This window comes from Notamacropus eugenii, chromosome 2 (genome assembly GCF_028372415.1).
Source record: "Notamacropus eugenii isolate mMacEug1 chromosome 2, mMacEug1.pri_v2, whole genome shotgun sequence".
Lineage (NCBI taxonomy): Eukaryota > Metazoa > Chordata > Mammalia > Diprotodontia > Macropodidae > Notamacropus > Notamacropus eugenii.
Genome location: NC_092873.1, coordinates 15,925,528 through 15,948,155, shown reverse-complemented (window position 1 = coordinate 15,948,155; position 22,628 = coordinate 15,925,528). Strand labels below are relative to the sequence as shown.

General features: G+C 51.3%; 2 protein-coding genes, 1 long non-coding RNA gene and 7 other non-coding genes across 11 annotated transcripts; 8 read left to right on the top strand and 2 right to left on the bottom strand.

Moving 5' to 3' along the window:
- Window positions 1-1,133: 1,133 nt before the first annotated feature.
- On the bottom strand, window positions 1,134-18,920 carry SLC3A2 (solute carrier family 3 member 2). 2 transcript variants are annotated; one of them, XM_072637309.1, is made up of 10 exons: window positions 18,733-18,920; window positions 5,944-6,423; window positions 5,377-5,550; window positions 4,985-5,079; window positions 3,435-3,503; window positions 3,269-3,327; window positions 2,888-3,071; window positions 2,064-2,207; window positions 1,798-1,878; window positions 1,134-1,660 (listed from the first exon to the last, which is right to left on the bottom strand). In XM_072637309.1, the coding sequence occupies exons 1-10, from the start codon at window positions 18,839-18,841 to the stop codon at window positions 1,292-1,294; spliced, it is 1,764 nt and encodes a 587-aa protein (XP_072493410.1). In that variant the 5' UTR covers window positions 18,842-18,920; the 3' UTR covers window positions 1,134-1,291. The 2 variants fall into 2 exon arrangements, with proteins under 2 accessions (XP_072493410.1, XP_072493411.1); XM_072637310.1 differs by lacking the exon at window positions 18,733-18,920 and adding an exon at window positions 6,516-6,651.
- LOC140522185 (uncharacterized) lies at window positions 12,003-14,126 on the bottom strand. The gene is made up of 2 exons (XR_011973245.1): window positions 13,896-14,126; window positions 12,003-13,106 (listed from the first exon to the last, which is right to left on the bottom strand). It is a non-coding gene; the product is annotated as an uncharacterized lncRNA (long non-coding RNA).
- On the top strand, window positions 18,840-22,493 carry LOC140522520 (uncharacterized). The gene is made up of 11 exons (XM_072637935.1): window positions 18,840-18,992; window positions 19,162-19,446; window positions 19,503-19,721; window positions 19,916-20,146; window positions 20,326-20,370; window positions 20,896-20,936; window positions 21,179-21,226; window positions 21,432-21,499; window positions 21,703-21,774; window positions 21,993-22,032; window positions 22,370-22,493. The coding sequence occupies exons 1-8, from the start codon at window positions 18,840-18,842 to the stop codon at window positions 21,439-21,441; spliced, it is 1,032 nt and encodes a 343-aa protein (XP_072494036.1). The 3' UTR covers window positions 21,442-21,499; window positions 21,703-21,774; window positions 21,993-22,032; window positions 22,370-22,493.
- On the top strand, window positions 19,772-19,844 carry LOC140530593 (small nucleolar RNA SNORD26). Its single transcript, XR_011976021.1, has one exon. It is a non-coding gene; the product is annotated as a small nucleolar RNA SNORD26 (small nucleolar RNA).
- Window positions 20,488-20,566, top strand: LOC140530592 (small nucleolar RNA SNORD28). Its single transcript, XR_011976020.1, has one exon. It is a non-coding gene; the product is annotated as a small nucleolar RNA SNORD28 (small nucleolar RNA).
- On the top strand, window positions 20,979-21,104 carry LOC140530598 (small nucleolar RNA SNORD22). Its single transcript, XR_011976026.1, has one exon. It is a non-coding gene; the product is annotated as a small nucleolar RNA SNORD22 (small nucleolar RNA).
- Window positions 21,297-21,365, top strand: LOC140530590 (small nucleolar RNA SNORD29). The gene has a single exon (XR_011976018.1). It is a non-coding gene; the product is annotated as a small nucleolar RNA SNORD29 (small nucleolar RNA).
- Window positions 21,567-21,634, top strand: LOC140530595 (small nucleolar RNA SNORD30). The gene has a single exon (XR_011976023.1). It is a non-coding gene; the product is annotated as a small nucleolar RNA SNORD30 (small nucleolar RNA).
- Window positions 21,832-21,903, top strand: LOC140530596 (small nucleolar RNA SNORD31). The gene has a single exon (XR_011976024.1). It is a non-coding gene; the product is annotated as a small nucleolar RNA SNORD31 (small nucleolar RNA).
- On the top strand, window positions 22,164-22,290 carry LOC140530597 (small nucleolar RNA SNORD22). The gene has a single exon (XR_011976025.1). It is a non-coding gene; the product is annotated as a small nucleolar RNA SNORD22 (small nucleolar RNA).
- Window positions 22,494-22,628: the final 135 nt, after the last annotated feature.

Genomic DNA, 22,628 nt, shown 5'->3' with positions numbered 1-22,628 from the left:
TACTCTGTGGCCAGTTTGGAGCTGAGTCCAAGCTCTTCATTTTACTGGTGAGGAAACTTGAGGCCCATAGAGGTGAAGGAATGTATCCAAGTTTATTCGGTAGTAAATTCAAGTAAAAAATGGAAACCCTTTAAAAGAGAGGTCTGAGGGAAGGCATGTCAAGCATAAGGCAAGGCCTGACAGCGCTAGAGCTAGAAGCTAATCCAGCTCCTTCACTATAGAGGAAGAGGAACCTGGGACCCAAGGAGGTCACACAGGCAGTATAAAGAGCTAGGTTTGAACCTGATCCTGACTAAGGATTGGTGGATTGTACTGGCCCTGGAAACCTTCAGTGTCAGAGGACTAGACACTTGCTCTGGAGGCATCCTGAAGGCCTCAAGTTCTTCCCTAGGCTGATTCACTCTAGGCCTCCATGATGCTCAGGGTGCTTGTTGGGTGCCTTACTCCTGCCCAAAGGAATGAATTCCAGGACTGGGTGGAAGATTAGGGCCGATTCCTGGTCCACCCCTCCCCTGCCAACCATCAGGGGCACATGACAGACAGCCCAGGAAAAGCTTGGAGGCACTCTTCCAGCTTCCAGAAGACACTTGAGAAGGGGACCTCCCCTTCCTCCCTCCTCCAAAATGCAGCCAGAGCTAAGTCAGGAAGCTGTCACCAAGAAACTTCCCCAGACCAATAAGCTCCCCAAGTGAGGATGCACAGTGCGCTCTGGGCACTGACCCCAAAGGGGTTCACAGAGCAAAACCTCAAGCATTTTCTCACTTGGTCTCACAACCACCTGGGTTGTAGAGGCTATGACTACTCTCATTCCCATTTTACAGATGGGGAAAGTGATGCTCAGAAATGACCTGACTTGCCCACACATCTGTTCTGTGTCTGAGGCTTTCCTGTCCTCTATCCAAGGTGGCAGGATGTCACCTCTGTGAATACCCACTCAGGCTCTCCAAGAAGCCCAAGGACAGGAAATTAAGGGGAGAGGTGGTTTTTGCCTCCCAGTGTTCAGAAGTGAGGCCCCAGTGTGGGATGGGCACACCACAGGATGCTGGATATTTGAGAAACCCCCTAGGAGGGAAATGAGGAGTGGGGTGGGTGGCTTAGGGCTCCCTAAAAGAAAATGGACACTCCACAGGAAATGCTCATCACTATCATTTTAATACACAGCTACAGGCTCAAAATTTCAGCCCATGGAATCTTCAACAGTAAAAAAAAAACCCAACCCACCCTGAGCCCTGCCAACATAAACACACAAACACAACAAAGACCCAACAAGAAGAAGGCACCCCAAGGGAGCCTAGGCCACATAGGGGAATTTGAGCAGCAGGCCCTCCCCCGGGGCCACAGCCAGCTTTCGAAGGGGCAGCATGCTGCCATCCTGATGGCCCCCTTGGGTACTGAGCACCAGCGCTGCCTTCTCAGGAAACTCCAGCTTCTGGCTGCCAGCCACAGGGGGCATCCTCAGATCAGCCTCCTGACTCGTGGAGCCCAGGTTGAGGACAATAACAAATCGCTCATTTTGATCCCAGTATCGCAAGTAGGCAAAGAGGTTGTCTTGGGTGGGCAGCACCACAAAGTCCCCGTGCAGCAAGGATCGCTCCTTACCGCGGCTGTCACTCAGTTTTCGGAACAGAGCAAGGAGGGAAGTGGGATCATTGTTCTGGCCCTGGCAGGACAAGGAGAAGTTGGAGCCCAGTGTGGACACTGACACACACACACACACACACACACACATACACACACACACTTTGGCTCTGCCCCTACCCCCACCCTTCCCCCTGCCCACACCCACCCAAAGGTTACCTGGACTGTCATGTTGAGGTTCACAGACTCAGAAGGCCCAAGTGTCTTTTCATCCCAAAGCATGATGGGGGCTTCAGCAGGCTGAAAGTGAGAGAGGGATAAAATCTGAAGGACCAAGGACAAAGGCCGGCCAAATAAACAGTGACTCTGGCCCCCTCCTCTGGCCCTGGGCTTAGGACAGGCCCTTCTTAAAGTAGCTGTAGCCACTTTAGGTGGGGAGGGTCTCTCCTCCCAGACTCCCCTCCCTAGGTCTCTGACATCCTTACCTGTCCAGGGAGGGTGGCTGCCTGCAAGCCAATTTCATCCCCGTAACTAAAGATGGGTGTCCCAGGAAGTGTGAACAGCAACAGGTGATAGAGACGGAGAAGGTGGGCAGGCACATAGGAGGCCAAGTTGCCGACCTGAGAATACTGGGGAACAAGAGATTGCTTGGGGTTAGCTATGACTTACTTCCCTTCCCCTTTCTCCCTTACACCTCCCTATCCAGCAGCTCTGGGGGAGGGGAACACCACAGGCCCCAGAGCTCAGGAAGAGCTGAGTTCGAATATGGTCTTAGACACTTTCATTAGCTGTATGACCCTGGGGAAGTTGTGGAATCTGTTTGCCTCAGTTTCTCCATCTGTAAATTGTGAATAACAATAGCAGCTCCCTCCCAGGGTTGTTGTTAGGCCCAAATGAAGCACTTTGTTTCCTTCCTCCCTATCCCCTTTTCCTGTAGCTGCCTCTGTTTCCCTTTCAAGCCACACCACAGGTTTCCACTACCTAGTAAATGAGGCATCTGGTGTGGTGTGGAGCAGTCGGCAGAACCTGGACCCAAGACCTGGATTCAAATGCTGCTGCCAGGGATTTAACAGCCATGACTCAGAGCAATTCCCTTACCCACTAGGGGCCTCAGTCTCCTTATCACGAGTAAAGGTTTAAGCTCTAACTTCCCAAGCTCTTCCTCCACCCTACAGCTCCAAGCTATGGAGCCAGCTGGATCTCCAAGGCCTCTCTTCTCCATGGGAAAACAAGATCCTGGAGGCTCCTGGAGTCAGCTTTGGGCTCAGAGCTCCTCCCTTCCCTTCCCAGTCTGAAGGCCTCAACTCACTGTCCAGCCGCACCAACGGCCACCAGCAGCGCTCAGGTAGTTCTCAACCAATGTTCTCAGGGCTTTCCCGGAAGAGCTCTTTCTCTCAAAGTTCTCCAGATACGAGCTGCTCAGCAGGTCAGTATCATTCAGCAGGCTCAAGATCTCGGAAAGGTCTGAGGCTCCTGTTCCTACAATCAGGACCCTTTGGGCAGAGATGGAAAACAAATTAAGATTAAACCAAGCTAACTAAATTAAGTACATTCATTGGAGGGGGAAAGGACCAGCTACTTCTTTCAAAGAGAAAGACCCAGGGCGGGGGGTGACCTGAGGTTTCCCTGGTCCCCAGATGGGTGACCAAGACTAAATCCAGACTTTCTCCCCAGTGTTTCTGGTACTCACTTGTCATCACTGATGCTGTGAGTGAGGTTACTCCAATAAGACAGGAATGAAGCAGCATCCTAGGGGGAGAGCAGGGAGAAGGCCAAGTTAGGGAGGCAACCAAGGGCATTTCTCCCACCACTGAAGAGGCCCCTCTGCCGCCAGGGGAGGTAAAAGGGGGACTTACGGTAAGCTTATGGACATCAGAGAGCTGGATACCATTCACACCAGCCTTCAGCCAAAAGCTCAGGGCTTCCTGTGGGGCAAGGGAAGAAAACAGTAACCATGCCAGAGAAGGCAGCAGCATGAAAGGTCAGCTTAGTCAGAGCCTTGGAGCAGAGCTTTTAGGTCCAGAGACCTTTTAGGACCGGAAAAAGGAAAGACAGTCTTCCCTGTACCAGGCCCTTCCCATGCTGTCCTCACTAACTGGAAACCAGCCCCTGGAGCCGATTTCTACTTTATATTTGCATGGATGTCTTATTTTTCTACCCCTTTCATTTCCTATTATTCTCCACCCAGGAGGTAGGAACAGGGCCTTAAGCTGGGTACTTCTGGGTAAGAAAACTCCATCTCTTAACACAGGCCAGTCCCTTCTATTTTTAGTGACTTGTCTGAAGCTGAGGCATCAAAACTCAGGCCCTCAACTGGAATTGAATTAAAATGCAATTAAACATAGATAATGCTGATTTCCCAAGTCAACACAGGCCCACCTTCCACTTGAGTTTGACCCCACTGGTCTAGAGCAGCAGAGAAAAAGGATTTGCTACAGTCTCACGTAGCCAATGACAGAAGAAAAATTTGAACCTAGGCTTTCCCAGACCTCACCCTCTCCTATGTCATGCTACCTCCTCATTATAAGATTAAATCGAAAAACCAAGGCCCCCATGGATGAGGTGGGACCGAACTAAGCACCCAGAGGGCAGTCTTGCCTCCTTGGCTGGAATAGTTTACAAAGCTTTCTTACAAGAGAGACAGAAAGCAATAAATTCAGAAAGCACAAAAGGAAACTATGTATTTCACGCTCATAGGCTCCCCACTTGTGTAATGACAAGAAGGCCTTTTTCTCACTCAGGGCCCAAACTGGGATCTTCCATTCAGTTACATGAACTGACTTGTCCTCTCCCCCCTCAGCCCCGACAGTGTTTTTCTGCATATCTGAGGAGGGAGTGGAAAGCAGTGATTCCAGCCTAAAACTATTAGGCCAACAGCTCAGACAGGCCCAGACCTGTGTGGATTTTACAAGAATCAGTGGCATCCATAAAGCAGCCTTATTAGTCTGGTAATCCATCTCTCCTTTGAAAGGTTTCATCCGCCCTTTTCTGCTCCTTGGCCATTCTTTTCCCCTTTCCCACTACAGTGGACAAATCCAAATCCCTTCTAGAGGCCCCTTTTGTTAAATCCATTTTTCTATTCACTCCCAATTTGGAACTCAACTTGAAACGAAACCAAGGCCTGGTGGGGAAAGGCCCCTCAAAGAGATACAAAGAATTGACTTTCTAAAGAATACTCAAGAAACCCCACACTCTCAAACCCCTTCCCCCCCCCCAACACACAGCAGATAAAACAGATGACAAACCTCTACACTAAGAAAAAACCCAAAAAGTGGTGGGAGGCGAGGAACCAACTCAACGTCTCCTCTTTCCTGATCTCTCTGAAATGTGACCTTCCCAAGGGCAGGCTCCAGCAGGCCCACAGCCCTCCCTCACCACCCACTCCCAAACCCCCCAGAGTGCTCACCTTCATCTTCCCATTCATCTCCTCGCTCTCGTTCTTCAGAAACCAGCTGTTGTGACTTTGGTAGTTGGGGGTGAGATCTAGGATGATGTGGATGTCTGGGGAAATGGACAGGGGAAGGTGGTAAGTCAAGGGGGGTGCCAGCTCCTGCGTAACCCTAACCCCAAACATTCACAAATGCACGTATTCCCTAAAGGGGCCCCTAGATCATCTAGTCTGCAGCCCCCTATTTTGCAGAGAAGGCAAACATCAAAGACAGAGCCCGGGTTGAAGCGGACCCAGGTCTCTTCCCTCCCTCACGCCACGGTCACCTAAGCAGAAAGTGGCTTCTCCTCTCCTGGGGAGCAGACTGAGCCCCGTGTCACCCATCCCCCCCTCCCCTCCGGACCACCCACTCTTTTTCTTGGCTGCTTCCAAAAGCTGGATGAACTCTTCCTGGGAGCCCACGGAGGGGTCGATCTGAAGCAGGTTGGTCTCAGCAAGGTCATCTTCAAGGTTCTTGTGGATGGGCCCCACCACCAGGGCCTTCACTTTGAGGGTGCTCAGGTAATCGAGATGGGCCTTCACCGCTGCAGGAGACAAAGGGTGTTCCAGCCGCAGGCTCCCCTACGTTCATCCTCATTCATTTTCGGTCTCTTTCCACCCCCCCCAACTTCCGGAAAGCGTGGGGGCGGGGCTACCCCAATCACAAGGCCGGTCAGCAGCGCTGACGCAAGGACTCTGCGGTCTTACTCCAGCTTCCACTCCAAGTGGGCAGCGCGTGGGGGAGAAGGGCTGAGTCAGCAGAGCCTCTGCCTCGGACCTTCCCCGGGACCCCGGGAGGAGTCGGACCAGCCCCAGACCACAGGGCAGGAGGCGGGGGCGGTCCGGGGCCCGAGCGGGCCGAGGGAGTGGGCCACGTGGAGGGGGGGTAGGGAAGCCCCGGGAAAGCACCCGCCTCGCCCCGCTCCCCCCACACTCACCGGCCAGACTCCCGTTGTTGCTGGGCTGGCCCTGGAAGGCCTTCAAGGCTCCGATGCGGTACAGGGCACCCTGGTGCCACCAACGCTGCACCGGGAGCTCGCGGCAGCGGGGCGCCTGCACTATGATGACCACAGCGCCGGCCAGCATGCCCAGCCAGCCCAGCCAGAAGAGCAGCAGCAGGGCCCAGCGGGTGCGCACCCAGGCGGGGCTCCCGGCCACCTTGAGCAGCTCCTCCTTGGACAGGCCCGTGAACTTGGCGGCCGCCGCGGCCGCAGCATCGGCCTCGTCGTCCGCCACCTTGACCTTGACCACGCCGTTCTTCTCGGTGCCCGCGGCGGCGGCCGGCGGGGCGGCCGCGTTCATGGGCTGCTTCTCCGTCTCCAGCTCATTGAGCTCCACCTCCTTCATGTCCACCTCCGCCATATCCACGTCGGTGTCTCGGCTCATGTCGCTGTGGACTGCGAGGGCTTCGGTTTCGCCTGCGGAGAAGAAAGAACCGCCGGGCCAGAGTGAGAGGGGCATCCGCGGCAGCAGGGGCCCGGAACCCCGGGCGGGAGAGAGACCCACTTACCTAGTGCTTCTTCGGCTCCGATGGCGAGTGTGGGCCGGCTCGGGAGCAGTACCCGGAGCCCAGGCTGGGAGCTCCGCCTCCGGCCCGCCTCGCCCAGCCTCCTTAAGGAGGAGCCAGCACGCCCCCGGACCCGGGCATCTGGCCGGAGGGCGGGCCAAGGACCGCAGGGTTCCGCCCAGCCCCCCACCTTCCCCCGTGACACCCCCTTCCCGGTCGGCTAGGGGGTCTGGCTAGAGCAGTGCAATCTGAGCGACCACAGACAAGCCCCTTAACCTCCTGAAGTCTGTTTCAGTCTCAGGTATCACTTAATCAGCAGGCAATGAGTAAACAGCTACTGTGACAGAGCCCGAAAAACACTGGGATTGTAGACCAGAGGATCTCGAGTCCTGTGATCCCTGGGACATTTAGCTTTGGCTAGGACAGATGGTGACGAGAACAATGACTGGCACCAGCGACTTTGCTCCGAAGGACGCTGAGAAAAGGCATCGGTGAACCTCTCAGAGCTGAAGCCTGAGTGAGAACATCATTCATTCATTCATTCATTCTTCGTGGATGGGACTTTTTGGATTATTGGGATAGGGGAGTCCTGGAAGAGTAAACTCCATTCACCAGTGCAGGAGGGCATCAACTCTAGAATGTACAGTCTTAGAGATCTGCCTAGAGCACTCAGTAAAGTCACTTTCCCAGGGTCACACAGTTGGCTTCTCCGAGGTAGGACTTGAACCCAGGTCTTCCTGGCTATGAGGAGGAAGCTTCTCAATCCACTGGGTCACCACTGTCTCGTTCCCTCTGTTCACCAACACACATTTATTCAGTGCCTGCTGTGCAGGAGACCCTAGACAGGCCTTAGGGACGAAACCCAGAAACCATCACTGTCCTCTTTTATGGAGGCCAATCAGGCTTCCTGGTGAAGGTGCCACCTGAGCAGGCCTGCAAGGCAGAATGAGATTCTCAAAGGCAAACTCCTAAAGGACAGTTTTGTAACTGGAAAGACTAGAAAGCCAGGCCCCTGAGGGCTGACTGGTTAAGAATGCTGTATTTCATCCTCTAAGCCACAGGGACTCCCCCAAAAGTTTTGTAGCAGGGGAAAGAAGGACAGGATCAAAGCTAGGCCTTCTAAAGGTTATCTGGGCAGCTGAGAGCTGAGCAGCAGCAAAGAAATTGGAAGCAGGATGGCCACTGTCAACAGTGGGCACCAACAGAGAAGAAGTCTGGACATGCAGCTCCAAAGGACCCCAGGCCTCCTGAGCTGACCAGCTGTACAAAGCCACACAAGTAGAGTGGCAAATTCTGAAGATGCCAGAGGTGGGCTCTCTGTCAGCTATATCATGTCAAGAGGAGGGACAAGGACTTTTTGGAGGCAGGAGAAAAGTGAGCAACACAGGCAGACAGGAAGGAGGCCCACCTGGTGGGGGCAAGGTGCCCAATGGGATAACAGGCCAGAAAGGGGAGAGAGACAGGCAAAAAATGGAACAGGCCTTGACTGCCAGTATAAGGACTGAGAGTGCAATGAGCTTCTCAAACTGAAGGCACATGATGAAATTAATATTTAAGATGAATGTGCTTCCCAGACCAAGATGGGAACAAACATCCCCAGCACACACACACCCCTTTATCAGGGACAACAAATCTGGCCAGATGGAAGTCACTGGGCTAAGAGCCTGGGAACTTCAGAAGGGTTTTTTTTTGTTTGGTTGGTTTGTTGTTTGTTTTTTTTTTTTTTTGGTTTGACTGTGAGTCTGCCAAATGTCTGTCTGAAAACTACCCAGCTCCCACCCTTCAGTTTGTTAGGGCTCAGCCTCTCCAAAGGAAGGAAGCTAGAGAAGGGAAGGGGCTACAGGGACTCCCTCCTAGGGTGAGGGGAAATGAGGAGGCACCTGGGGCCACAGACTAAGCACTGGACAGTGGGTGGAAGGCGCCAAGTACCTTGAGAACCCTTTGTACTGCCAGATGGCCCAGTTCTTAGGAAGCAGCTGAGCAAGCTTCACCTCCCCAACACTCTCCCTCCCTTCTGAGGCACTATGCCAGGACTGATGTTTACGAGCAAGAGGCCAAAGGTCAGTAAAGGCTAAGGAAGCTCTCCAGGAGAGGGAGGTTGAACAGCAAACCCAAGGAGATGGGATGAGATGAAGGCCAGTCTTGGCCCAAATTCCTCCCCACAGGAAGAGGCACTGCCAGGCCTCCTCAAACCTCATGCCTACCTCAGACTAGTGCTAGAGGCCTCAAGCACATTGGGTGTGGAAGCAGAATAATGTTTCTGAGGCACCGCCTCAGTGCTGACAAGGCACCAGGGCTGGTCTGTGAACCCTAGATAGAGGCTGCCATACTGGGACTTTATGGCAAACTTTGTCCTCTGCCTTGTTAGTGACAAAAGTGGAGAAAAGGTCAGGAAGACCCAGCCCCTGCCCTCATGGAGCTGAAGGAATGTGACATAGCCACAACCAACTACAATAAAGCAGAAGCATCTTGAAGACCTCCTTTTTTAGATCCCCTGGAAATATGAAATAAATGACTCTTAAAGCCCTTTCCAGACCTTTCCCACTTCTCTGAAACTTAACCTCCTTCTCTTAAGAAAGTGTGTGGAAGGTCAGCCCCCCACCCCCAACAGATCAAGATGGTAACCAAATCTTGAACAAGAAATCCTCCAATCTAGTTAGGATTGATGCTGGGGGCCCATATTTTGAAGAGACTCTAGACCGCCAAAAAGGCACTGCATCTAAAGTCATTGTTGCTGTTTGTCCTTTTTCCAAGAGGACCAAATGACATTACTGGATGATGTCTTGACTCTTTCACAAATCGCATCTAAGTGAGATAAAGCTGGACAAAGCCATCAAGCTCACTCTCCCAGGATCATCAAAGTCCAGTAGCAGGACCAAACAGGGATGGCCCAAGATGACCTCAGTGGATGGATGTCCAACGAAGCTCTAGGCTGTCCAACCAAGCTCTAGGCTGTCCACAGCACCTGCTTCAGCCTTCTTCATGGCTGTTGAAACAAACGGTTCTCATTCACCCATTCCACCTGGGCAAATCTTCACAAGGTAGATATTGGCTTAACTCAAAACCTGTTGGTTACCCTTGGGTCTGGGTCTAAGGACATGAAGAAGCTCTGCTGGTTTGTACATTTCTCTCAGGCATATAATGATAAAGAAAAATAAAACTGTTTCAGGCAGAGATGTGAAGATGTTTTCAGGTTAAGATGTTTTCTTCAATGTTATAGAACAGAAACTGCTAAGTCCACAGGAAAGGAATATAGAAGGAGGCATCTTTTAAGCTTCATCTTGAAGAAGGCAGCAGTGGGAATGGGCAGGTTTACAGTATAGCTCTTTAGGGTTACAGTGTTTGAAATACAGACGCAATTGATCGCCAAGAAGTGAGTTAGTAACAAGAATTGAGACTGGGTGAGGACCAGAGCCCACTCAGCCCCAGATCAAGGAGGCAGCCCATTGCAAAGATAGAGAATTCAAACTCTGTGGTTTCCATTAGGAAAGGAGTTACAAAAGAAACACAATTGACCCATTACAAGGACATACTAATCTCAAAACCCATCAGACTTGACTCAAGAGGAGCTCAGCCAAACAAGGATTCTAAGGGAAGGGGAAGTGGGCATCCAAGAGTCTCCCAGTTCTCCTGCAGAGCTGCCAGGATTCCTCACCCCAAAAATACTGGGCCAGGAGTAAAAACATCTGAGACACCGTTAATCCTAAATTGTCTTCTTTACAACTTCTACCCACTGTTCCTGGTAGTACTGTACCTCTGGGACCAAAGGGAATAAGTGTATTTCAACTGGAAGATGACAAGCCACCCAATACTACTAAACCACATCATTGATTCAAGACAAGGAGCCTGGTGCTTCCATCCTCCTCATCCACCTGGGCCTGTGGCAGTGATTCCCATTCATTTTCCCTTTGGCTTTGGGGACACTGCTCCCACTGATTCTCCTAATACCTTAAGTCTTGTTCTGTTTCCACTGCTAGGTCGTTATGCATGGCAGTGGGGCATGGAAAATAACCTGGGTTCTAATCCTGCCTCAGACACTAAGTGGACCTCTCTGGTCTTCAGTTTCCTCCTCTATTATGAAATGAGAGGGTTAAACCCAAGGATCTCCAATAAAACTGCTGACAACTTTACATCCAGGACTGCCCCCTACACGTAGACCAAGCCTGAGATCATCCTGGGCCTCTTCTCTTCTAATACGCTTGCAGTGGCTGCAACAATTTTCATGTATTTCAGCTATCATATCTACACAGATGACTCCTAGATCCAACATGTGGTTCATTCTTTCCCCCCCAATCTGAACCCTCCTCTTAAATTCCTTATTTCTCTCACAGGTACCCTTGTCATTCCAGTCATTCTGGTTCACAACTACTGAGTCATCTTGGATTCTTTACCTCCCAACACTGCCAATCAGTCATTAACCTCCAAAAGATCTCTCACATCCAGCCTTGCATATCCAATCAGTCATTACTCTGACTCAAGCCCTTGTTATCTCTCCTTGGGACTCCTGCAATACCCTCCTAAGTGAGCCCTTCAGCATCTCTCCTCCCTCCCAAAGCCATCCTCCACAAACTGACAAAATAAAGCACCTCCAAGACATATCTTAACATCTCAGCCAGCACACCCTCAGCTCAGGGGCTACCTTCTACCTGAAGTCTTTCCTAATCCTCCTGGTTGCTGGTATTCAGCCCCTCCTGAAATTACTTGGCATGTATTTTGTAGTTGGGTGTAAAGGTCTTGCCCCCCAAAAACTTCACACACACACACACACACACACACACACACACAGCAACTGTCTTATATTGGCATAAATAGACTATAGCTAATGTGGTTCTGTGGGTTGCAATGTACATACTAGCCAACAGGTGATGCTCCAATGAGTTATTCAGCCACCGTCTTTGAGAGTAGTTATTTCTTCGGGGAGGAAACATGTCCTTTATGCATCCACAGCAAACATGAGATAATTTCAGGAAGGGGGGGAAAACTTTCAAAGTGAGGGATCAGGAGAGCCCCAGCATCCTCAGCACCCAATAAACAGCTCATTCCCTGGACCACATGCAAGCAAGACTGCCATCTCCTCTACTCCTACCTTTCCCTTCCCAGTAATGCCATCTTGGGCTCTTCACAGACTAAGGGAAGAACTGATTCCCTCAGTCGATCCTTGACTGATCAAAGGGCTCCAGACCTCCTCTACCTCCTTTACCAAGAATCTTAATCTCTTTACTAGGTGGGCCTGTCCAGGAAAGCATTATTCACTCACACAGAGATTCAAATATTTTTGTAAAAGCAAAATCCAAAAGCAAGACATAAGGACCATATTTCACACTGACCAGTGGAGAGCCTGAAATCTGAAATTCCCCCATCAGCTTTTTGTGACTAGGTTTTCATACCTTAGCGAAGTTGAAATCATCACATGCTCATCACACATATCATACACATGTTCACACATACAGTCACACTGAGAGAGAGAAATGATTCACTGAGGACCCCTACTCAAACTCTAATCCACATTAGTTTATTAGCAGCTTATTATTATCATTCTGGAGGGTCAGTAGTAATTTTAAAGAATCAGAATGGCTCCAAAGGAGAGATAATGGATGACTTCTAGCAGCTTCCCTCTGCTAATTCCTACTCTTTCCATTGTATATACTTTTGCATGGCGTCTTCCTCATTAGATTGTAAACTCTTTGAGGTCAAGGACAGTCTTCTGCCTCTCTTTATATCCCCAGAGTTTGGTATGGTGCCTGACATAGTTGGTGGCTGTTATCCTTCCAGCTTGAGAAGGACTGTTGAGATTAATGTACAGCGTGTCTGACTGTGGCTGATCAGATCAGTATGAGCTTGGAAGGCTCTGCCACAGGCTGGGTCCAAACATGAACATTTATCCATGTGAACATTTGGAATGAAGATGTCTCTAAATTTGTGCATCTCACATTTCATTTAAGCTACTACAATTCTGCTTTGCTCATAGAGCACAAGAGCCTTCTTTGATGGAGGCACACCATCCCCATCAGGTCAGTCTCCCATGTTTGATAAATGATTCCAGAGTTCTTCAGAGAGACCTTGAGAGTGTCCTTGTATCACTTCTTCTGAGGTCCGCGTGAGTGCTTGCCCTGTGTGAGTTCTCTGTAAACAACGTGGCCAACACCCAGGAGCTGCTTTCACTGCCCTAGAATTTGAATGCTCAGCAGATCAGCTTAAGAAAGGACCTCAAGGTCCAGAACCTTATCCTCCCCAGTGATCTTTTCCTAAGACAATTCAAATGCAAGCAATTCAGTCAATTTCCTGGAATAGTGTACAGTTTCCTGGTATACAGTCCAGGTTTCACAAGCACACCATAAGGCCAGCACAAAGGTTCCACAGACCTTCAGCACTTTGGTAAGCAGCCTAACACCTTTTCTCTCCATACTTTCACTTGGAGTTTCCCAAACACTGAGCTCCTTCTGGCAATGTGTACGTCAACCTCATCATCTATGTGTACTTCCCTAGAAAGTACACTTATCCATAGCATTCCAAATTTCTTCATTTGCTGTAACCAATGATTCCATATATGGGTAGTGCAGTGCTAGCTGGTGGAGAACTTCTTTCTTCTTGGTCCTGACAAATAGGAGATTAATAAATGTTTATTGACCGACATGCTTGACAGACAGAATGCCCTGGAAAGATAAATGAAATGAAGTTCCATCTCACACCTATCAGTGACAAAGTTAACGAAGAAAATGGTTGTGCTTAAATGTTGAGGAGGGGCTATGGGAAACCAGGTACACTCATGGACTGTTGGTGGAGCTGAGAGGAGTCCAATTTAGAGAGCAATTTGGAGCTCTGCCCCAAATGAACATTACTGAGCTGTGCATTCCCTTTACCCCAACTGCACTACTGTACCAAACAGCAAACAAAGAGGAGAACATTGATAGAGATATAAACATATGACTATAGATAATATTTAAAGTAGCTCATTTTGTAGTGACAAAGAACTGGAAATTAATGGGGTAACCAGCAATTAATGACTGGCTGAACAAATTTTGGTATACGTGATGGGGTTCAGACTCTGGGAACCTCTCCTTGAATCTCCCCACTTAACCTGGCCTTTCATGATCAAATTTGTAGCCAGATCCTCCAGAATCTTTCATATTCAAATCTGTTGCCCTAGGCCTAGCCCGGCCTTCCATTGTCTGTTACCTCTGGATTGCCCCACCTGCTTCCCAAGCCCTGCATTGTCTGATATCTCCTGATTGCCTCCAGCTGTTTCCAACCCTGACCAGGCACTGAGGTCCTCCTTGGACTTCTCCTCAAGACCCTCCCTAAGCCCCTCCTCCCATCACCCTAGACTACCAGACCACCCCCATATTCCTCCTACATTCTTTTCTGTATTAAGTTCCATCTCACCTCCGTGAAGGTGCTCAGATTCAATCCAGCTCATACTCTGTCTAGCTGAGATTCTATCTGGCCCACTTATGAATACAAGCATTACAAATGCTTAGGCTCCTTCAGAGTCAAGGCAATATGGGGAATCTTTAATAAGCTTTGTTTTACTTTGGCTTTAAGAAGGCTTGAGTCGAATTCATTCGAGCAGGACCCAGTGTGTCGGTATTTCAGGATCTCCAGGACCCCTCCGACCTTAACATATGGATGAAATGGAGTTACTATTGTACCCTAAGAAATGATAAAAAAAGAGGGTTTTGGAGAATCCTTTAAAGACTTGTACAGACCGATAGGGTGAAGTGAGCAGAGCCAAGAGAACAATTTATGGCAGTAACAGCAATATTGTAAAGACGAATGACTGAGAGACTTTGGAACCCTGATTAATGCAATGCCCAACCACGACTGCAGGGGGCCAGAGGTGAAGCGTGCTACCCACCCCCAAGAGAGGAGAGGCCCTCAAGATGCAGAATGAGACAGACATGCGGGGGAAGTACTTTTGTTTGACTTAGAATATTTGTTTCAAGGCTTTTGCTTTTATTTTTTTCTTTTTCCAATAGGGAGAATATGAGGGAAAGAAAGGCCTTTTAACTGAAAAATAATTAATTTTTAAAATAAAACAAGGCATATAAGCTTCCCCCAACTCCATCTAGAAGAGGTGGAGGTGAAGTTCCTTTATAAAGTAGTGTGACAATTAATATACAGTCATGAAATGAAGCAAGGCCTAACCCACTACCACCAGCTCCCCAGAGACTAGAGAAGTATCTAATAAGTACATAAGGATAGTCAGAAATGAGAATTAAAGGATGGAATACAAAACATTGGGGCAGACCTGAAGTGGTTTAGCACACACAACTACGAATTGTTAAAAGTTGTGTTAATAATAAAAATAATTTTAAAAAATAAAAATTAATAAAAACAGTTTAATAAGAACTGATAATTTTAACTAATCAAAGAAAGCCTCCTTTGGGGAAGCAGGGAAGCAGGTTAGGGTTGTGTCAAGGCTTCAAGGGCCAAACACCATGGTTTGGCTTGGATTCCTGGGGCAACAGGAAGTATTGGGGCTTCTTAGAATGACGCTAGGACACCTGGAATCTGGAGATCTCATGTTGGCAGCTATATGACGAATGCAATGAAAAAGGAAAAAGTAGAGAAAAGAAGGGAGACCATCAAGGAGATGATAGTGACAGCCCAGGCAAGAAGAGAGCTGGCAGCCTTGAAAGTATGGAAAGGGGGCAGATGGGACAGCTGTTGTCCAGGCGGCATCGGGGTGTTTTGGTAACTGATTAGATGGGGGGTGGGGAGAGAGGGAAAAGGAAGTGAAGGGTGACAGGTGAGTGCATTAGAGCAGATCTGAGAGCAAAGATAAGGAGTTCATGTTTGGACCTCTTTGGTGTGAGATGCTTACAGGACAGCTAGGTAAAGAAAGGAAGAAGTAAGCATTTAGTAAATGCCTGCTACATACCAGGCACCATGCTAAGTGCTTTACAAATATAATTTCATTTGACCCTCACAACAACCCTGAGAGGTAGGTGCTATTATTATCATTCCCACTTTATAGTTAAGGAAACTGAGGCAGCCAGAGGTTAAATGACTTGCCCAGTGTCACACAATTGGTAATTATCTGAGGCCTAATGCTCTCAGCACTGTACCCACCACCCAGCTGCCTAAGCAGTTTGGAGATGACAGCCTTGAACTCAGAAAAGGTAGTAGTAGGGCTGAATAGATGGTTCTGGGATTCATCTGCACAGAGATGACGGTTAAACCCTTGGCAGCTGCAGAGATCACTCACAAGGTGGGCTCAGGAAAGAGATTTGAGGAAGAGGCTGGGTGGGACAAAGAGAATGAGAGGCTGTGCAGCCTCATGACCTAGCTAATCACTAGCTGAACTCAGAAGACCTAAGTTCAAACCCCATCTCAGCTCTAGTGATATGGATAGAAACAAGTGCCCTAAGAGTTAAAATAATATTGACTTTGTGAAGCCCTAGGTGCCCTAAAGTCTCCCCTTACCACAAAAATTCCCCTTATCCTGCTGGGGGGATCATAAAATTCTTTGTTCCTACCCCTCATCCTGGGAATAAGATTTCCTTATCTTCCTTATATTGTGTCATTCATAGCCCTTACCCATGTTTTTATCTTGCAAGACTTACCCAAGATCTCCAACCTCCCACCAGGAAACCCTAAAATCACCCTATATAAGTCTGGTCCTTTTCCTATTTCACTGCCTTTGTTTAGCTCCTTGTTAAATCTCAGGCCCGCTGCTTTTGTGTCAGTAAAGCTCCCAATGGCTACAGAGAAGGTCTAAGTGAATCCACATTTTGAACCAGCTCTCCCACCTGTCTCTTCAACACTAGGATGTGTTGACCAATCACCTAACTCTCTGAGTGTTTCCTCACCTGTAAAATGGGGATGACTGCAGCACTGGCTTGTCCAGGAGCAGGGCCTGTTTGCCTTGGGGGTCTCTCTAAGCCGAGGCAGGCAGGCCACAGCCAGTCCCTGTTCTCTGAGGGCTCATGTTCCAATGGGAAAAGCCAATCCATTAAAGGGAGGGTAAGGGACCAGCGAGGCTGGGGGTCAAGTCTGGAGGATCAAAGGCCAGAGGAGACAGAAGCATGACTAGCCTGGGCCATCCAAATGGAGGCAGCTTTGTTACCAGACTGCAGGAGATGGGAGGGAGCTGTTTCTAGTGTAGGCTCCTTCCCTAACCCTCCCATGTAACCTCTGGCAAGGCCATTCATCTGTATGGAGATGACAGTTAAACCCTGGGGAGCTCTCAAGCTTTTGGGCCCTTCTTGGAGTGATGAGAGACATGGGCCACATGCCAGCTCAGCCATGCCATCTCAGCCTGGCCTCCCTGCGTAGCCATCTCCCCTCTTTCTCACCCTACATGACTGGTCCAAAACCAGTCCAAAAAGGAACACGCCAAGGGCGTCCTGGAGCCAGGTCAACGGGGCAGAAAGAGTCAGGTGTTAAATTGTTGAAGTGAGCATTCACCTGCTCAGAAATCACCAAACTACCAAGCGAAGCTTGACTTACTGTTTTGTTGGTTGTTAAGACCAGTGATGGAGTACCTTCATGGCCCCAAGGCAGAAGGTTCCCCACTCCTAGTCTACACTTAGAACAAAGATGATTAAATTTACAAGTGTGCCTGGAGTACTTTTTTCCCCAAGAGTCAGGTTTTTAAACATTTCCCAGCATCCCCTTGCATCGATCCCACACCACAAGGGACTACACACTATGACTGTAAAATCAAGGAGTTGGACAAGATCCCTGACATCTTTTCTAGTTCTAGATCCTATAATAACCTGCAGTCAAAAGAAAAGCTCAGCAGATTCAGAGAAGGCACTCTCTCTAAATGTATTAAGTACTTTCCATGGGGCTGGTGTCACCTGCTTAAAGTGGGGGAGACAAAACCCAAAACATAGCAGAAGGGGGGCCAGTGTCCCATCAAGAGGACACAGAGGGAAATAGAAAGGGAGGAAAGGGCTTTAAATGCCACAAAGAAGGTTTTATGTTTGATCTTGGAGGCAAGAGGGAGCCACTAGAGTTTACTGAGAGTAGGGAAGAAGACATGGTCTGACCTGTGCTTTAGGAAAATCACTTTTGATCAAAGGATGGATGGGGGTGGGGAGAAACATGAGGCAGGGAGACTGAAGACTGGCTATTTAAATAGTCCAGGGGAGAGGTGACCAGGGCCTAAACTAGGGTGGCCACTATATCAGAAGGGAACATGTTGAGCTGGAGATGCCCAGAAGGCAGCTGGCAATGAAGGAGCAGAGCTCCAGAGAGAAATGAGAGCTGGAAGTATTGATCCAGGAATCATCTGCAAACAGATGGCAAGTGAACCCATCAGAGCTACGGACAACAGGAAGAAAAACACAAAATGAGAAAAGGCCCCTTGGGGAGTAGGAATGACTGTGCTGATGATCCAACAGGAGACTAAAGAGAAGCTGACTCAACAGGCCCAGGGCTAACAAGTATGGTGAAAGATGGCCGGGGGTGGAGAAAACTGGGATGGACAGCGTGTCCAAGGCTGAAGAGTATCTTGGAGGTCCAACAGAAATGAAAAAAGGCCTTTTGATTTCCTTTCAGGCAATGATACCTGAGAGAAGTTATTAATAACCAATAATTTGGGGAGATTGAGTTTCCCCCCTTTTTCTAGGTCGTTAGTCATAATGAGACTGTTCTTAGTAGTCTAGTTCAGACCCAGTACGGGGGAAGCCATTGTACTGTACTCGGTGTGGATGGGGGTAAATTCTTTGCAGATTGCTTAAGGCTAGGGGTTCGAAGTAAATAACCCAAAGTTCATTTGAATTGCAATGCTCATTTTCTCATGGTTAGCCAATGAAAGCTGATGGGAGTGCTGTCCGTGTAAGTGGTGAGCCCACCAACATGATGGTCTTTGGTCTAAGAAAGATGGCCAAGTGACCGCGCTTTTATGAAAATGCTGGCCTTAGTCCCAAAGTTATTAAATCACCCAGAAAGTACGTCTGACCAGCCATGGAGAGAGGAGCAAGTGCAGACGGCTCCAAGGGAAGAGGTTTCCTGGAGGAGGAGGAAACGAGGAAGGAGAGCATTCCCGAGGACGGCCACTGAAAATTCATGGAGCCAGGAGGACAGCCGGGGAGGCCTGGGCAAAGGCCCGGAGGGTGGAGTGTGGACAGTGCGTGGCGGGGCAGGGGGAGGGGTCCGAGTGCTTGGGGGACCGGGCGGCCCGGCTCGAACCCCGGCTCCAAGGAGAGGGCCCGACCTCTCTCCGGCACCATCGAGGGCTGCCTCGCGCCCCCCGCCGGGGCCCAAGTACCTGAGCCACGGGCGCTGGAGTCCCGGTCCCCGAGGCCCAGGAAGCGCACGACCGCCCGCGGCCGGGGGCGGCCGAACTTGAGCGGCGCGGTCGAAGAGCGCCGATCCATGGCCGCCGTCCGCCGGGAGTACCGGCCACCGCCGAGACCTCCTGCGCAGGTCCGGCGGGCCCGCGAGGCCGGGCGGGCGCGGAGGCCGGCCGAGCGAAGCGCGTGCGCACACACGTGTGCGTGCGCCCCGCCCCACCCCGGCCCCAGCGGCGTAGGCGGCTTCGGCGCGCGCCTCCGGCCACCCCCTTCCTTTGTTCTCTCCGGGAGCCCCGAGCGCTCACGCGGAGAAAAGGCCGCTGCGCATGCGCCTCCCCTTCCCGCTCCCTCCCCCCCTCCCTTTCCTCCACCATCCCATGAGCCCTTGCGAGCCCGTATTTAAGCCCCTCTCCGCGTCTCTCTCGTCCTCTTTTGTCGCCGCCGGTGAGTTCGGTGTCTCTGACGACCGGGTGGGTGGAGAGGGGAGCGAGAGCTTATTTTCACATTTATTTCGCTCGGCGCCCCTGGCTTCCCGCTTCCTAACGACTTCGTCGGCCAAGCCAGCGGCCCCCTTTGGGGGGGGTTCCCGGGCCGCGGCTGCCCCCCCCCCCCCCCGAGCTCCTGGCGCGCATGCGCGCACCCCCGGGCCGGGGGCAGGGAAGCTGCCGTGGCCGAGCGGTCGACGGCACGTAATCATTAGGCGCCCCCGGCGCCGGGGCCTGCCCTGGAGGCGCGTCCACGCTAGTGCCCCGGGGGGGGGGGGGCAGGAGGCCCCCTCGGTGATGATCCCTTTCACAGACCTGTGCTGACGCTCTGTGAGGACGAGAATCGTTCTGAGAAGGAGCCCGTCCCCCAGAGCGCACACCCCGAGGGTGCGGGCCCCCCCCAACCCGCCTCTCCGCCTCCTCCCGCAGGGCCGCCGTGGCTGGGAGCCGCGTCCGCGGGGCCGCCGCCCGACGCCGGGGTGAGTGGGGGGCGCTGGCCCCGGGGGGGGCTCCGGGCGCCCGCGTGCAGCTACGAGGATGACCCGGACTTGGAATTCTCTCTTTCTGATGGCTCGGTGGAGAAAGCTGCCGTCCTGAGTAGCCTGGCCCCGGGGGGCGGGGGGGCACCCCCTCCGAGAGGCCGGCCTTGCAGCAGCCGCCCCTGTCCTTGCAGGTGGCGCCCCGCCCGTGCCCGGCGCCCCGGCCTTGCAGGTGGCACCCCGCCCGTGCCCGGCGCCCCGGCCTTGCAGGTGGCACCCCGCCCGTGCCCGGCACCCCGTCCTTGCAGGTGGCACCCCGCCCGTGCCCAGCGCCCCGGCCTTGCAGCAGCCGCCCCGCCCGTGCCCGGCGCCCCGGCCGTGCCCGGCGCCCCGGCCTTCCGCGTGGCCCGCTGATGCCGCTCCCGGTGAGTCCCCCCCGAGCCCTCCCGCGGGGAGTGGAGGGCCGTGTCCGCCGTGATGAATGATCCATGACAAGCATATGGCTGAAGTCCTTGATGTCGTTCAGTGTTCTGAGAGGGGGCGGCCCTTTGTGAGGAGGGAGTCGAGCGCGGGGCCCGACGGTGAACGCGCTCTGTTTCTCTAGGCTGGCTTCCCTGCTCGGACCGGACCGGACCGGAACGTGCTGCAGGTAATGACGCGAGAGGGAGCTGGGGCGGGGTGTCCTCTCTGGCTTCCTCGGGGCAGCTCTGCAGGTTTCTGGGAAGCCCGAAGGGAGGGCACCTCCCCGCGCCTTCCGCCGCCCCCTGTCAGATGATTGGAATTTGACCTCCTGATTGTTCTGTGAGGACCCGCCGTTCTTATAGCATGTTAGAGTTCTGATGGCAGCTCTTGTTGAGAAGAGTTCCCGCCCCAGCCTTGGTCCCTCTGACCCGCCCGCTTCCCTCCCTCTCTCCCAGATCTGCTTGATCCGTGCTACCTTCACATTTCTCCTTAAGAAGTAAGTGGCCCCTCCTGGTTCTGCCGTTCCCTTGCATGCCTGTGAGCCCTTGGTTTGAATTGATGATGTGGGTGTGAGCCCATTATCTAATGGACGACATGTGTCTTATGGCATTTTCGAGTCACCAAAGCCCTGATCAACCGTAGGGGGCTGCAGAGTTCCCTTTGCTAGCCGTGTTTAAGGCATTGCCTAACCTGCTCGTGTTTCATCTGTCAGGGCAATGCCGAGCTGTGCTGCACCAGGCTGAGAAGACCGTGGTAAGTAATCTTCGTGATTCGTTAGCTTTGGGATCGCCCTGGTACCGATGAGGAGAGCAAACACACGTCTTAACCCCAGTCCTGGCCCCAGAGCCAGCAATGGTGAACCCACTGGGGCTAGCTGGGGGAGAGGAGGATGACTTGTTCAGAAAGAACTGTCTGAGGTACGCACAGGGCCCTTCCAGAGGCTTGTGGATCAGCAGGAAGGCAACTTGGTTAATCCCTCAACGTTTGTGTTTTAGGCTTCACAGCTTTCCTGTTTCCATCAGCTGGCCCCTCCTCAAGAAAAGGTTAGTTGACTACTTGACCACCAGATTTTATGAATCATTTTGGCCTTTGGGGAAATGGCCTGGGGTACAGTTTCAGTGATGAGTCTAACTAGCTCACTATGATTTGTATAAAATGAAAAGGCTTGAACATCTGAGAAACCGTACCAAGGGGAAGCGAGGTCCTACGGGCAGGGACTGGGATTTGACTGACTCGTTCTCTCCGTAGGTCCTTCTAAGAACTGCCTGAAGGAGACTGCCTAGGGCAGGGCAGGCTGGAAGGCCATTTATTGCGATGTAAGTATTTGTTTGGACCCATTGGGGCCGGGTGATCCCTGGGTAATAAGTTCTTTGGTAGGCCTCCTGACATGATGCGTTCATAGAATCTCGTTCGTCTGAACCCCCCTGTTGAGATGTGCATATCTGACCAGGAAAGATCCTCTGGGGCAGCCCTGGTCTTGGAGAGGGACCCGCGCAAACTAACTTGGCTTTTTCCAAAGTTGTAGGCTCTGGCCACCTGGCATGGGGACAGGACAGCACTGTCTGCATGGAAGTCTAATCCATAGCAGCAGGTGAGCTTCCCCAACCAACCACAGTTCACCCTCCCTCTCCTGCCCCTGGGGCCTGCTCCCTCCAGTGATGAAATGAATACCGCCCCAGGCTGATTGATTCCAGTGACTGATAGGTTGTTCTGAGTAATGAGCAGTCCCCTGGGACACCTGGCATCATCTTGAAACACCTAAAGACAGGGCTTTGGGCTGGTTTTTTCACTCGTGTTATTCTTCCACAGGCTGGCTCTCCCTGGTTCTCTCCTGGCAAAGGAACCTTAGGTGAGTTTGGGGGAGGATAAAGATGGAAGACATTTTTAAAATACAGAATAAACTCAATAAGAGGCCCGGCCTCATCACTGTAACTGAAGGGTGTTTAAATGGTATGGGATCTGGGGAGTGATGAATGAGGATCCCAGTGAAGAAGACACCACCTGTCTTACTCCTTGACCTTGCCCCAGAACCTGCAAAGGTTGAACCCACTGGGGCTGGCTGGGAGGCAGGAGGAGATTCTGTTCCAGAGAGAACTGTCTGAGGGATCTTTAACTTAACCTCTTCTGTATGCTTTGTCTCCTGTTTGGAGGGAACCCTCCAAAGTGACCACCTCTTTTTCTTGAAGGAACTGGAATATGAGAAGATCATTTTCTGTACTGCCAGAACACCCTGCATGTGTGGCATTGAATCATTGTGAAAAAGAGCTGGACGTTACCTTGTTTTTTGCTAATAAAATTTTATTTCTCTGAGTTTGTTCCATCATTCTGTTTGGTCACCTGGGGGTGGGACAAATGGGGGTGTACGATTATCTTTAAGCTTGATGAGTTCAGCAGCCCTGGTGTGGGCAATTTTGAGGGGTCTTTTGTCATAATCATGTCCTGGCT